The 13,135-nt window shown below is 43.2% G+C and overlaps 2 protein-coding genes across 2 annotated transcripts in view; one reads left to right on the forward strand and one right to left on the reverse strand.

Moving 5' to 3' along the window:
- LOC129405560 (low-density lipoprotein receptor-related protein 2-like) overlaps window positions 1-1,863 on the forward strand; it is a 67,900-nt gene extending 66,037 nt beyond the window's left edge. Inside the window, exons 32-33 of the mRNA XM_055141476.1 lie at window positions 1,080-1,182; window positions 1,580-1,863. Coding sequence (XP_054997451.1) covers window positions 1,080-1,182; window positions 1,580-1,591 — 115 coding nt within the window. The 3' untranslated portion in view covers window positions 1,592-1,863. The remainder of the gene's footprint in view (window positions 1-1,079; window positions 1,183-1,579) is intronic.
- Window positions 1,864-6,141: 4,278 nt separating this feature from the next.
- Window positions 6,142-7,229, reverse strand: CLDN23 (claudin 23). The gene has a single exon (XM_004618899.2). The coding sequence runs from the start codon at window positions 7,227-7,229 to the stop codon at window positions 6,351-6,353; it is 879 nt and encodes a 292-aa protein (XP_004618956.2). The 3' UTR covers window positions 6,142-6,350.
- Window positions 7,230-13,135: the final 5,906 nt, after the last annotated feature.

Genomic DNA, 13,135 nt, shown 5'->3' on the forward strand with positions numbered 1-13,135 from the left:
AGAAGCGATCACCAACTACATTGTAGTCGAAGGCCATGTGGGGGAAGGGAGTTGCGGGCTGAAAGCACAGCGGCCACTCAACACCTTTATTGCAAACCACAACAGCTAATTAGAGAGAGAAAACAGAAGGGAATGCCTTGCCACAGTGGCAGGGTGGGGTGGGGGGTAGATGGGATTGGGGAGGGTGGGAGGGACACTGGGTTTACGGGTGGTGGAGAATGGGCACTGGTGAAGGGATGGGTTCCAAACTTTGTATGAGGGAAGTATAAGCACAAAAGTGTATAAATCTGTAACTGTACCCTCACGGTGATTCTCTAATTAAAAATAAATAAATTAAAAAAAATAAAATAAAAATAAAAAGAATAAACTTACAAACTCTTGACTGTAAAAAAAAAAAACAAAGACTCTGTCAAATATCAAGAGAGTCACTGGGTAAATAAATAATCAAGAATATTTTGATGTTTCCAATGAAACAAGATTTAAATCAAAAGATAGAATAATGCAGAAAATAGATAAGCTTGTTAGGAAGGAAATTTAAGCAGATTATGTATGAAGAAATACTATAGAGATCATAAAATTTTTAGCGTTGACAGCTCTGTCCAGACTTCAGTTTATAGATGAAAGATAAAGAAAGGGGAAATGATAGATTTGCCCAAGATTGCACCAGTGGTTGCCTAACTGGTTCTTGTTAAGGTGAATGGAAGTTCTAATTCACATTTTAGCTCTTCCTTCTTTATTTATTCTACATTTTCTTCACTTGTATCCATCTGTTGTTAACTTATGCTTTATTTAGTTCTTACTGATTTAGTTCTTACTGATTTCAATCACTCAATTCCCTTCAACTGAGAAGATAGATAACATTTTGGAATCTTAATGGATGCCTACTGACAAATTATGGTTGATCCAAATTTTCCCATTCAAAGTAATTTGCTCTCTGCAAGAGATAATTAAGATCAGGCATAATTCCTAGGATGGTAACCTCTGAGAAGGGACAAGGTGGCCCTTCCTACACAAAGGTGCCCAATTACAGCCACCACTTCAAGGGACAATTCTTTTCATTCAGTTTCTCTGATTTCCAGTAGTAGAGCTTCATCCAAAAATGTGATCTTTAAAGAAAATAACCATGAAGAAGAGATTTTAATGAAGACTAAGAGTTTGGTCAATGAAGCCTTGGATGAACAGGTATGTGGTAAAGCAGAAATTCTCTTTGAGGAAAACAGATTGTGAGATGAAGTTAAAGGATGCCCCTTTGAAAAACCCTAGCTGATTGAAAGGACAGAATTAATTTGCAGGGTTTTTAGAAAGGGGGACTTGAGGGCTTCCCAGTAGTGTGAGCCTGACAGTTTGGGTACTAGAGTCTCACCATGTGGTGCTTCTCAGCCCAATGGTACTGGGGGCTAGCGGAGCTCCATCTAGCAGTAGTGGAGTTGGTGACATGCCAGGAATGGAACTCAGGACCTCTGCATGCTAGTCATGTGTTCCAGTCCTTTGACACACAAACCCAACCCCTTGTTACTCGTGAATATTGCTTTTATTTATATGTGACTAATACCAGCCTTTTTTTTTTTAAAATCTTTAGACTCTGGTTTGAGCAACTAAAAGTTAAACAAGGTGAAAATAAATGAAATTGTAGTCAAAGATTCAGATTTTGGTGGATTCCAAAAGGAGCTCAATCCTTGTGAAGTGGGGAATTTTTTCTTAAGGTTAGTGGAGTTCTCTAAAATTACCTCCTCTCCCTATAACCTCTGCTGACTCTGCTGATTCCCCATGTCTGTATGTTTGTTTATTCAAACACAGTATGTATTTTCTAATTTCAACAGGAATTGTTAAGTTCTTTACAGATTGACTAATCTAATTTTTTAAAAAAATGTTCATCACAATAAAAATTGTTTATACAATGCTTTGTGGCTGCTTAAATTTCTGAAACATGTTATGGTCTTAAGTGACTGCTATCTAAATATTGTTATAGGGGTCCCTCCCATCAGGTGCTTTGGAGGGAGATGGCAAGAGAGACATATTCTGTGGTGACAGGGAGGAACATACATGCCAATGATCCTCCCATATGCAAGGATGTACTTTATCATTAAGTCACATACCTTGCCTCCCATATAAGTGCTTTTAAATATTTTTTAGAGATTTGGGGTTATACCCAACGGCAGTCAGGGGCTATTTCTTGCTCTATGTTTAGGACTGATGTCAAACAGTGCTTAGAGACCAAATGTGGTACAGGGGATCATATCAGGGTTAGCTATATACAAGACAAGTGCCCTACCTTTATCTCCAAAAAATCAAAATGACATGTTACATGCATAACATGTCAGTCTAGGTGAGATATACCTGGGTACAGAAACAGCTGTTTGATGCAACTTTATTAACTTGCTAATAGGCAGTCAAGAAGTATTAGTGTGCATTAAGATAATACAAATCTTTTTGTGTTTTGTGTTGAAATATGGAATGTAATCAAGGTAAAGAGAAAGTGAAGTGAAATTTATCAGTCATGCAGGCGGGGGTGGAGGCATGGGGGTTGGGAAGGTATACTGGGGTTTTTGGTGGTGGAATATGTGCACTGGTAAAGGGACGGGTGTTCAAGCATTGTATAACTGAGACATAAGCCTGAAAGCTTTGTAACTTTCCACATGGTGATTCAATAAAATAAATAATTTTTTTAAAAAAAGATAATACAAATCAACAGGAAACCATCCACACCACACTGTAAGTGAAAAGCTAATTTAAAAAAAGTATACCAAGAAAATTACACTCTTGAGTATGTCAATGCTACATCAAACTGTAACACCTAAGCTGAGGGGGAGATAACAATGCTAATATGGAAGACAAAAAAATGAGGGTGAAGACATAGGTCTTGCTCAAATCCTGAACAGAATTCAAGATAAGAAGCGGAGAGTGGATAATGCTAAGAAACATGTTTGGCGTTTAAAGAGATGAACAATGGACCTTCAGTTAGGCAAGACACGAGTAAAGATGGTGGTAGAGGAGGGTGGGTACATCATGCTGAAAGTGGGAGGATACCAGCTATTAATATTTTCCAGGGGACTTGATAAGGCTCTAAGTTTTTAATGTCTTACTTGCCCTACAGTATAGGGGAAGAGGAACTGTCTTTTACTATAGGCAGAATAGAATGTTCCATTTATTTTTCTAATTGTTTGATTCTGAAAGTGCTTAATATAATAGATGGATTTTTTTGTACATGATTTCCTCCTACTAAAGCTACTAGCTCAATAAAGGGTAACTGGCAAGGTTTGCCCAGCTCAATCACTTATACCATCAGCTTCTTCCCCTCCTCACCACACCAGTTGAGGGTGAAATAGAAGCAACATTTGCTGGAACCAAGATGTAGGTTTTATATAGCTACACCTCTTTAGCAAGAGCCAGGGAATGGACCCTTCTCTTCCTTTCAGTTTTCTGCTGAGACAGTGCTTCATTTCCTAAAGTAGCTCCCATTTTCCTGGTTTCTTCATTTTTTGCTTCTCCCTATTTCTCATGCTGGAGCATGCAAGTTTCACCAAGACAGGGTCTGAATGGTTAATTTTCCATGTCCACAAAAATGCTAATAAAATGCCAGGTGTTGCCCTCCACTTACCGGCTAAAAGATCTGTGTGCAAAAAGAGGAGGTGGCTTAGAAAATTTGCCAGCAGCACCCCCTAAAAGTCTCTGTGGGGGACTCAGAGCCAGCATGCTGGAAACCTCAACACTCCTTCAGGAGACCGTGTGGCTAGTTTGGAGCCAGACTAGCAAACAAGTGGAACAGGAGCTGCTGCAGTGTTGTCTGCTATGCTTTGCCAGATTTCCTGGTCCTTCTGGCATAACAGACAGCTTGTAAAGACGTCACCATGTGGGGACAAGACACCTATTTAACAGGTGACTGGGGTGACTAAAAAGGAGCTGGAACGGTGCATTACACATGTGAAGGGCTTAAGCAAGGCGGCATTGCTATTCTACAGTCACATTTTTACTGCAGTCCCTTGCAGATTGATAATAAATTTTGGACAAATTCTCACCCAGAGCTACTGAGACTCAGCCTTCTACCGCAATTTGAGCACATGATTCATTTGTACCATTGTGAGAAGACCAGAGAATGACCTTTAGAACTAAAACAGATCCCAGCCCAATGCGAGGATCATCCCATGTCATTAGCAATATATTTTTTAACCAGTAACAAGTTTATATCTTTTTTTCTTTTTTGGTGGAGGGAGGTTACTCCCACAGGTGCTCAGGGGACCGTATAGTGCGAGGGGTTGAACTTGGGGCTCCCATATGCAGAGCATACATTCCCTGACTCCCCAGTGATTCTATCTTTGCTAAGGGAGTTTTAGTTTTGTTTCTGTTCATAGGGCAAACGAGAGTTATAAATCAGCAATAAAAATGTAATCACTTGGAAAGGAAGTATTATACTATAACTTAGCAGGAGTAATTGGGGTGAGAAAAAAAAAGGTAGAAATATAAAACATCGCTGTCATGATTTGTTACCAAAGTTTCTCTGGAAGTGTTTGGATTTATGATGCACGTGAGTTTCAGTAGATTAACTACGGGCCTGAAACCCATTATCTTTGTGTGGTCTGCTAGGTTCCAATCTTTCATGCTCTAATCCCTTAACTTGATAGATGTTGGGTGAAAAATTTAGTGTTGCTTTTTTTTTCTTTCTTTTCCATTTTGATTTTGGGCCACAGTGGGTGATGCTCAGAGGTTACTCCTGGTGGTGTTAGGGGATTATCTGGGATGTCAGGGACTGAATCAAGGTTTCATGCAAGACAGGCACCTTACCTGCTATACTATTGCTTCATCCCCAGTGTTGCCTTTTCTTCATCCCAGCTCTATTCCCTAGATGATAGAGTAAATCCCCTAATTTATCTAGATGCAAAGGACTAACTGCTTTCTGCCAGTTGGGATTGAGATATGAGTGAGCCAGAGTGCTGAGGAAAGTCTTGCATCTCCAAGTGGGCTCGTCTGCATTGGCATCTCCTGGGAGTCTGTCTCCAGACAAACAGAATCATAATTTGCATTAGAAAATAGGTGACACCAATACAGATGAGCAAGGGAAACAGGTAATATGATCCCTTCCCCGGTACCAAGCATCAGCTGACTATGCTGTTTACTTTTACTTTACTTCTGTTCCTGCTTACTGGACCTGGTATACTTGCCTGGTATACTTGTGAATTGGTTACTAAAGTCAATTTTTTAAAGATCCAGAACTATTATAGGTCCACTTAAGTTAATTTGTTGGAGTTCGAGCTGGCCCAGCTGGAGATTTAGTTCTACACAGGTAACACAGGATTGCAGGCCAGTGATTTTAAGCACCACTGTTATAAAAGAGAGTTTCAGTCTCCCTTAAGTAGAAACTGGTGTGTCCAGTTTTTCCAACAATAGACTTGGCATTGCATAGAAAATAGAAAGAATCTGAAATAAAGCAATCAGGGTTTAAGTGGAGCCCATCGGCTTCTCTTAGTAATTTTAAGCGCAGAGGTGCAAAGATCTGGAGGCTAGATTTCAGAAAGAGAACGCAGAGAGCCAGGAAATTGTGATGAGTGAATGCTGAAATTCCCAAAGGTCTTACTGCAGACAGAAAAACTTTTCTAGTTATATGGCTGTGCTTGTTTTTCTAATTTTATTTATAAATAAGAGATATATACATGTGTCAAAACTGAACATAATTAACAGGTTTTTTTTTTTGTGCTAAATATTTACTCTAGAGTTGTTGATATTCACTGTGAGGTAGCCAAGAAATAGTATAGGAGATTCATAGTATTTTCATACTCCTTCCGGCATCTTAAACAGAGCGTGAGTGACTTCAACTTCTACACCAAGAATGGGCATTTGCAGGATTCTATGCTTCAAGAACTTCTTTGCGACATCTCAGTTTCTTGAGAGTATGTATGAAAGTTAGACAGCACAGTAAAATAATAATTACAATGCTGCAAGTTTCCTCATCGGTCCAGAATACTGTTTCAAGGCGTTAAATTATTATTGTTTATGAGTTACTCTTTACTGGTTTTCAATTTGGAGTGGTACCGTATCCGGTCAAAGCGACACAAATGCCACCCTTGCTATAACTTCCTGAGCTACAAGGTATAATCTGTCACCCTATAAGATTCGTATTCCATCCCAAAGAAATCCTGAAGACCGAACTCTTAGAAACCAAATTCACCCTGAACTAAAAGTCAGTCCAAGGAGGCTGAGTTTGGCCCCAGGAAAGGAAGATGCGTCCAGTCCAGAGATCTGAATCCCCCTCCAGCGTGCCCAGCAGCAAATCATAGCCAAGTCCTTCTTGGGGTCGCATCCTTCGTTCAGACCGAGCCAGGCCTGAGCTGGCTGCGAGGCTGCAGGACGGAGGGCGCCTATAGGTCAGAGTCACAGGGCAGCGAGCTGAGGCAGGGCTGGGTGCTGCGCGAGGAAGGCCCGTGGGAATCACCGCCCTTCTCCCCGGCCAGGACGTCTACAGGGTTGGTATAGGCCTTGGGGGGCGGCCGCGGCATGGGGAAGCCCACCTTGGGCTTGCCAGCCGCTCGCGGCTCTGCGGGCCGCGGCCGGTGCTGGCCGTCGCTGTAGTACTTGATGGCAGGCGTGAGCGCGGGCTCCGGCCAGTCGACGTGCACGGTGCTGATGCTAGAGCGGCGCGGGCGCGCGGCGGGCGCCTTGCGGCAGCTGTGGCACCGCTCCTCGCACCAGGGCGCGAGGCTGAGCGCCAGCGAGAAGCCGCCCAGCAGCAGCAAGCAGCTGCCCAGATAGCCCAGCACCAGGCTGTAGCTCACCTGCACCTTGACCGGCAGGGGCGGAGCGGGCAGCAAGTTGCGATCGTCCAAGAAGTGGTTGTACCAGGACACCGGGATGAGGCTGAAGAGGCCCGCGGTGAAGAGCACCAAGCCCGAGAGGCCGGCCAGCAGGAAGTGGGGCTCGTCCTGCCAACAGCGCACGCCGAGAGTGGCCAGCAGCAGTCCCAGGGCGGTGACTGCCAGCGACGTGATCATGAGCCCCCGCGCCACCTTCACGGGTTTGGCCGCGAAGTAGTTCCAGGTGTCTGGCTGGCTGCACTGGCGCTCGCGGCTGCTCTGTTCGCGACAGATGTCCCACAGACCCTGGTACAGCACCACGTCCACCGGCTGGTCGGGGAAGCCCGTTACCTGCCGCCAGCCGGGCGTTAAAGTGCCGGTCAGGTTGAGCAGCAGCGCGCAGGGCGCGAGCACCATGCCCAGGGTCATCACCACCGGCGTCCGCATCTCGGGGGTGCGCACCCGGGGCCCGCTCCGCCCGGCCGACCCCTAGGCTGTTTCGGCCCTCCGGAGTCTGCACGCGCCACTCTGGTTCTCAGGCTGCGACCGTCCGAGGCTGCTGCCCGGCGCTTAGTGCTCTCCTGGCATCCAGGCTGCTCCGCCCTCCTGCCGCCGTCCCTAATCGAAACCAGCTCGCGGGTGGGTCTGACCGAAACCTCCCGCCGAGGCGCGGGCTCCCAGGGGGGCGGCCCCAGTGGTCAAACTCGTCTCCGGTGGGAGGGGCAAGCGAAAAGCGGCCGGAGGCTCTGGATGCCCGGAGGACACCCCACCCCGCAACGGGGCTGCCCGGGGACCGAGCAAAGGTCGCCCCGCCCCTGGCTCCTAGGCTCGGCTGCGCCGCCCGGGGCGGGGACGGAAAGAGGAGGTGCCGCCCAGACCACAGCGGCCAGCTGAGGCTCCGTGGCTCTGTTCCTGCGGGGAATCTCAGCTGCCCACGTTTTCCTCCTGTCCCAGCCCAGCGACCCACAGAAGTCGCTGGTGGCCAGCGCCGCAGCTCCCGGCGCGTACCAAGAGTCCCTGTCAGGGGCGCACAGAGGGTCCACCTGCGCCCGTATGATGCACCTGTTGCATTTGTTAATAACTAAAAAAAAAAAAAAAAAAAAGGCTACGTACGCAGGCTTAGTTTTACTCAGACGAATCAAATCGAGTGTGTTTCTGATTGAGGGGTTACCGGTGGCTTTGCTTTCTTAGTCAAACCAAAGTTTCTGGAGTGATCAAAGAAAGCTTCTAAAGGGTGTCCCTGGGCAGCCTGTCCATCACGTTAGTCTGTACACAGTACTGTCTTTTGAGCTGTCTTACATGACTCTAGATTGCAGAAAGCCTGCAGTACTCAAATAGCTTTTGTTTATATAAGGAAAATGAGCTTGTCGGCTGGAACATAACTGGTTATTGCCCAATGGATACTGATCGGTGTAATTCTGGCTTGCACATTTTGTTTCGGCTCACCTGGTTATCAATACTTGCGTTTATCATATTCTCCTTTGAACCAGTGTAACAGGCAGTTACACTGTTGTGGGTGAGATGTGGTTACATTGTACACTCCTGCAATTCGTTTGATCTCAACAACTGAATAATTAAAAATAAATATGCTTGTCAATGATGAAGACAAAATGTGCATAACAAAAATGTATCATTCCAGCAGCTCTTAAGCCTTCAGCTCATTGGCATTAAATTGATAGGCGTTATCCCCCACCCAGCCATTCTCCAAAGTCTTTCATTTTCCCAAAGGAGAACCCTGAACTCACCTAATAGTGACCCCCAAGACCCCTCAATTACCTATGGTCCAGAAACCCTGTTTTACTTTCCCATTATAAATTTGATTTTAGGCACTTTGTATCAAGATGACTCATATGGTATTTGTGGCAGTTTATTTCATTTAGCACCATGTCCTCAATCCATATTAGAATTCTCTTCCTTTCTTTTAAGGGAATGATATTTATTCTAAGCATTGAACTGTATGTATCTACCACATTTGAGGAAAGATATGGGAAAATATTAGAGCTCATGACTTGAAAACATGAACCCTGAATTTTATCCCTCACACCACATGCCCTTGGCTAGCATTACCATCTATAGACCCTGGTCTCTCCCAAGCACTTCGAGATTAGCCCGGCTGTCCCCTAGGTCTGGCGGCTCTGCATGGCTGGGCCCGAGGACTCAACTATGAGGCCCACTCGGCAAGGCGCAATAGAACAGTTCCTAGCTCCAAAGCATTCTGGGAACCTCAGTCCTGCCCCACATATATACATAAATAAATCTATATACATGTTTATGTTTAAGTTTACAAATATGGTGTGACACACAATAAAATGCACATCATGGGCTGGAGATATAATTCAGGGGATAAGGTACTTGTTTGCCTTGCACTTGGCTGACCTGCATTCAATATCTGGTACCACATACAATCCCTTGGGCCCATTAGTAGTGACCCCTGAGCACGAAATTAGAAGACACCCCTGAGCACCCTTGAATGTGGCCCAAAAACAAAACAAAGAAAAGACAAAAAGACAAAACAAAAGAAAATACTTTATGGGGTATGAATCTCCTGCAAAACTGGTGTTCTGGTTTTCCCCTAAGAAGAAGCCCATGCTCGCTCCTCCTCTCTCTCACCCCTCAGATTTTTCCAAGTAAATTTCTCTAAATAAAACTATTCTACTTAAACAAACAAGCAAACAAACAAAACCCCCCCAAAAAACCTGGTTTCCTTTCCCCTGGATTCCACTCGGGAATGAAGTCCTCCTGTTATTTACCAGTCAAGGAGGGGATCCTGTTTGTTTACTTCCAAAATATCTCCATTCCTCCAAATTTCTCTTTCTTCCTGGGTGCCTCTACCTAAGCACAAACTATCCTCTCATCATTCTCTTTAATCTGATCCTAAGAGTCTCCTTCATTTTCTCCTTTTGTGTTATTTTCTGTCTCCCTTTAAAATTCTTGTCCACTTGCCCTCCAAGTTAAAGCCTTAAAGGGAAATGCGAGTCTGTGCCTGCACGGATGCTTCAGGAGGCCTTGTCCTCAGTGTCCATGTGCGCTGCCTCTCCCTCATCTTCTTATTCCACACCCCAGGAAAACTGGATTCCCCCTCCTTGTTACCAGGCTCTGTTGTCTCTTGCCTCCAGACTTTGGCATACTGTTTTCTTTTCCTAGAGTTTTTTCTTTTGCCATTTCCCAGCCCAGTTCAATTCATTCGATCTTTGCTTAAAAGTTACTTCCTCCTCCGGGTTTTGCAACCCCCTGGATTAGGTCAGCCTTTTTCTACCTTGTGTTTGTATAAATCCCTCTTCCCAGACCGGGCTGCCATTTGATCTAGGTAGTTTTCTAGCTAGTCTGTCAATTCTCTCAGGGCATGTTCTTCTTACTCTGTTCTGACCTGGAGACATCTTGATGTGGACATATGGCCCAGAGTCACTTAACACCTCAATTTCATTTGCCCCCAAATTGTTTGATTTAGGTCTATAACAGATTTCTATAACAGATGTCTGCCAGATTGTCACATGCATCTTAGTAATCAGGTTTGTTTGTTTGTTTGTTTGTTTGAATACAAGATTTCCCTCAATATAGAAAACAATAATATATAGGATGGTGCCAGATATTTGTGACAAAGAAGTACAAGTCTATGAGGGGAACTTTCTCTGGTGGGAAGAGAAAGACATGGTTATACTAAGTATAGCATCTGATTATAGACCTGAGCTCTTTGTTCCATGGGCTTCTGAGTTCATCTTAAGGCTGAGTGATTAACAAAGCATGAATCATAGTGTGGCAGGAATGAATTATTGCTGAGATTAGTACCTGTCTGTGTAAGCTGATCCCCGGGCCCTATTATAACTTTATTTTCTGAAAAGAGGCCCAGGAGTAAGGCAAGAATCTGTTGACTCTGCTCCATGATTTTGTTCAGGACTCTGAGATACCTTTCCCTTTGAGTATGTTTACAATATTTATTTACAAGTGGGCTTGCAAACTACATAGCTAACCTGACTGAAGTCCTACACAGGAGAACCATATACTCTAACGAGAGTGAAGCTTTCCAAATTAATGAGAATAGTTGGTTAAATTTCAATAAAATTGAGGCAAATATTAACTTTGAAAATTGATGTGGAAAATGAATATCAAGAAATTTTTGGAAAGAACAGAAATGAAAAGGCATGCACCATCCAGTTTAAATGCAAGATTATATTAGTTTAAGCGGTGATATCAACAGGAAGGTGGATCAGGAAGACTTCGTACAAGTTTCTGATTAGATAGAGTAGGATTTCAACTTAGAAAAGGTAAAAATACAATAGCTTAGCTTTAAGAGATTTTAAAAAATGTAAACCCCTACACCACAGCAGATGTAAAAACACTGCCTAGGTAATCTTTATATACATAAAGAGTTAGAAACAGGTAGAAGTGAAATAAATACACAGAGAGTCGGGCCAGAGACATAGTACAGTGTGTAGGGCATTTGCTTTGCATGCGGTCAACCTGGGTTCAATCCCTGACACCTCATATGGTTTCCCAAGAATGTCTAGGAATTATCCCTGAGCACAGAACCAGGAGTAAGCCCTGAGCACCACCAGGTAGGCTCCAAAACAACAACAAAAATACACAGAAAGTAGATAGTTTTTCCAAGCAAAATTTCACACAAGGTAATTAAAGAAAAAAGAACTATAATAATGTTCACTGTAGTACCCATTATAATAAGAACACTATAAAATAGTGATGTATTATAAGACCAACTAAGTTTTAAAAAGTGCATATGAAAATAGAAAACCAGCCACTGTGCCAAAATAATAATTGTTCTTTTAATTACAGTGGATATTTATTTAAATTTTAAAAAGACATTTAAAACTTTTCCTTCCTCCAAATTTAAAATATATTTCATTTTTGGTTTGGGGCCATACCCATAGGTATTCAGAAGCTAGTTCTAGCTCTGTGTTTGGGATTGTTCCCGGCTGTGCTCAGGGGACCAGGCTGTCCTGGGGTTGGCCCTAGAGCTCCCTCTCGTAAAGCACATGCTTGAACACATTAGCTATATCTACAGTCCTAATTTTTTTTAATTAAAAAATATTACTATTAAGAGTTTATGGCCATTGGGGCTGGAGTGATAGCACAGCGGGTAAGGCGTTTGCCTTGCACGGCGGCCGACCCGGGTTCTAATCCCAGCATCCCATATGGTCCCCTGAGCACCGCCAGGGGTAATTCCTGAGTGAAAAAGTAACCCCTGTGCATCGCCGGGTGTGACCCAAAAACAAACAAACAAACAAAAAGAGTTTATGGCCATTTAAATTTCTCTTTCTCTGGCCTTGAAGTCAAGTCCCATTTTCCTGTGATATAATATTTTGTCCACAACTGGGAATATATGATCTTTTATGACCATGACTAGGTCTACTCCTATGATAAATGCAGAACTGAATTCTATTTTTTGTTAATTTTTTATTTTTTGAGCAGGGGTAATGGTTGGGTCCCATGTGGCAATGCTCAGGGACTATTGAACACAGGTATTCCACATGCTGAACCTGTGCTGTGACCCCTTGAGTTATCTCTTTGACCCTGAGTTCCTTTCTGATTTGATATCAGGTTATTCTTAGACATGTACACACAGTGAAGAATGTACACACAATAAATAATTCAAGAAGAAATTGGATTGTCTTTTATACATGTACAAGATTTATCATGTTCATGCATGACAAACACTTTACAAAGCAACAAATAACAAGGGCAAAAGTCAGCATCTCAGTCAATCAGGAGCCTAAAGGCTTGTATTTGATTTTAACTCCAATAATACATTTGACAAGTATGTTGCAGGCACTGCATGGTCCCCTGAGAACAGAACTAGGAGTAGCCCCTGAGCACTGCTAGATGTGGTCCAAAAACCAGAAAGAAAAGAAAATGAGAATATATATTAAGAAACGTATTTTCTCTTTTCCTTCCTGGAACTCTGAGTACTCTTTTCTGTGGCTGCTAAGCAGGTAAGATCATTCTATGAATGACCTAATGTTTTGTTTATAATGTTATGATATATGAATTCTAAATGCATGTGAGAAACACAGTGAACAAAATGAGACAGGAAAAACTGTCCTGCTAGGTCATAAACTTTTGGATTGAAGAGGAAACTTCAGTGCTTGGGCTGAAAGCACTAATGAAGCTATCATGGCATTAAAGGCAACAATTGTTCCATCCTCTAAGGGTTTAATTGCTTCGGATGAAGCAAAAACTAATACATTTATCAAGCAATTGTTTTGACAAAGATCCTCTGAATTTGGATTTAAAAAAAAAATTTTAAAGATGTGTCCTATGGGGCCAGGAAGATGGTGGGTGAGCCATTTGCCTTGCATGTGACTGGCCCTTGTTTGCTCTTCAACACCTCGTATGGTTCC

Source organism: Sorex araneus, chromosome 1 (assembly GCF_027595985.1).
Source record: "Sorex araneus isolate mSorAra2 chromosome 1, mSorAra2.pri, whole genome shotgun sequence".
Taxonomy (NCBI): Eukaryota; Metazoa; Chordata; class Mammalia; order Eulipotyphla; family Soricidae; genus Sorex; species Sorex araneus.

What these genes read in the sequence shown, in the direction of transcription:
- CLDN23 (XM_004618899.2), bottom strand. Translation starts at nt 7,229, where the DNA reads ATGCGGACGCCGGTGGTGATGACCCTGGGCATGGTGCTCGCGCCCTGC.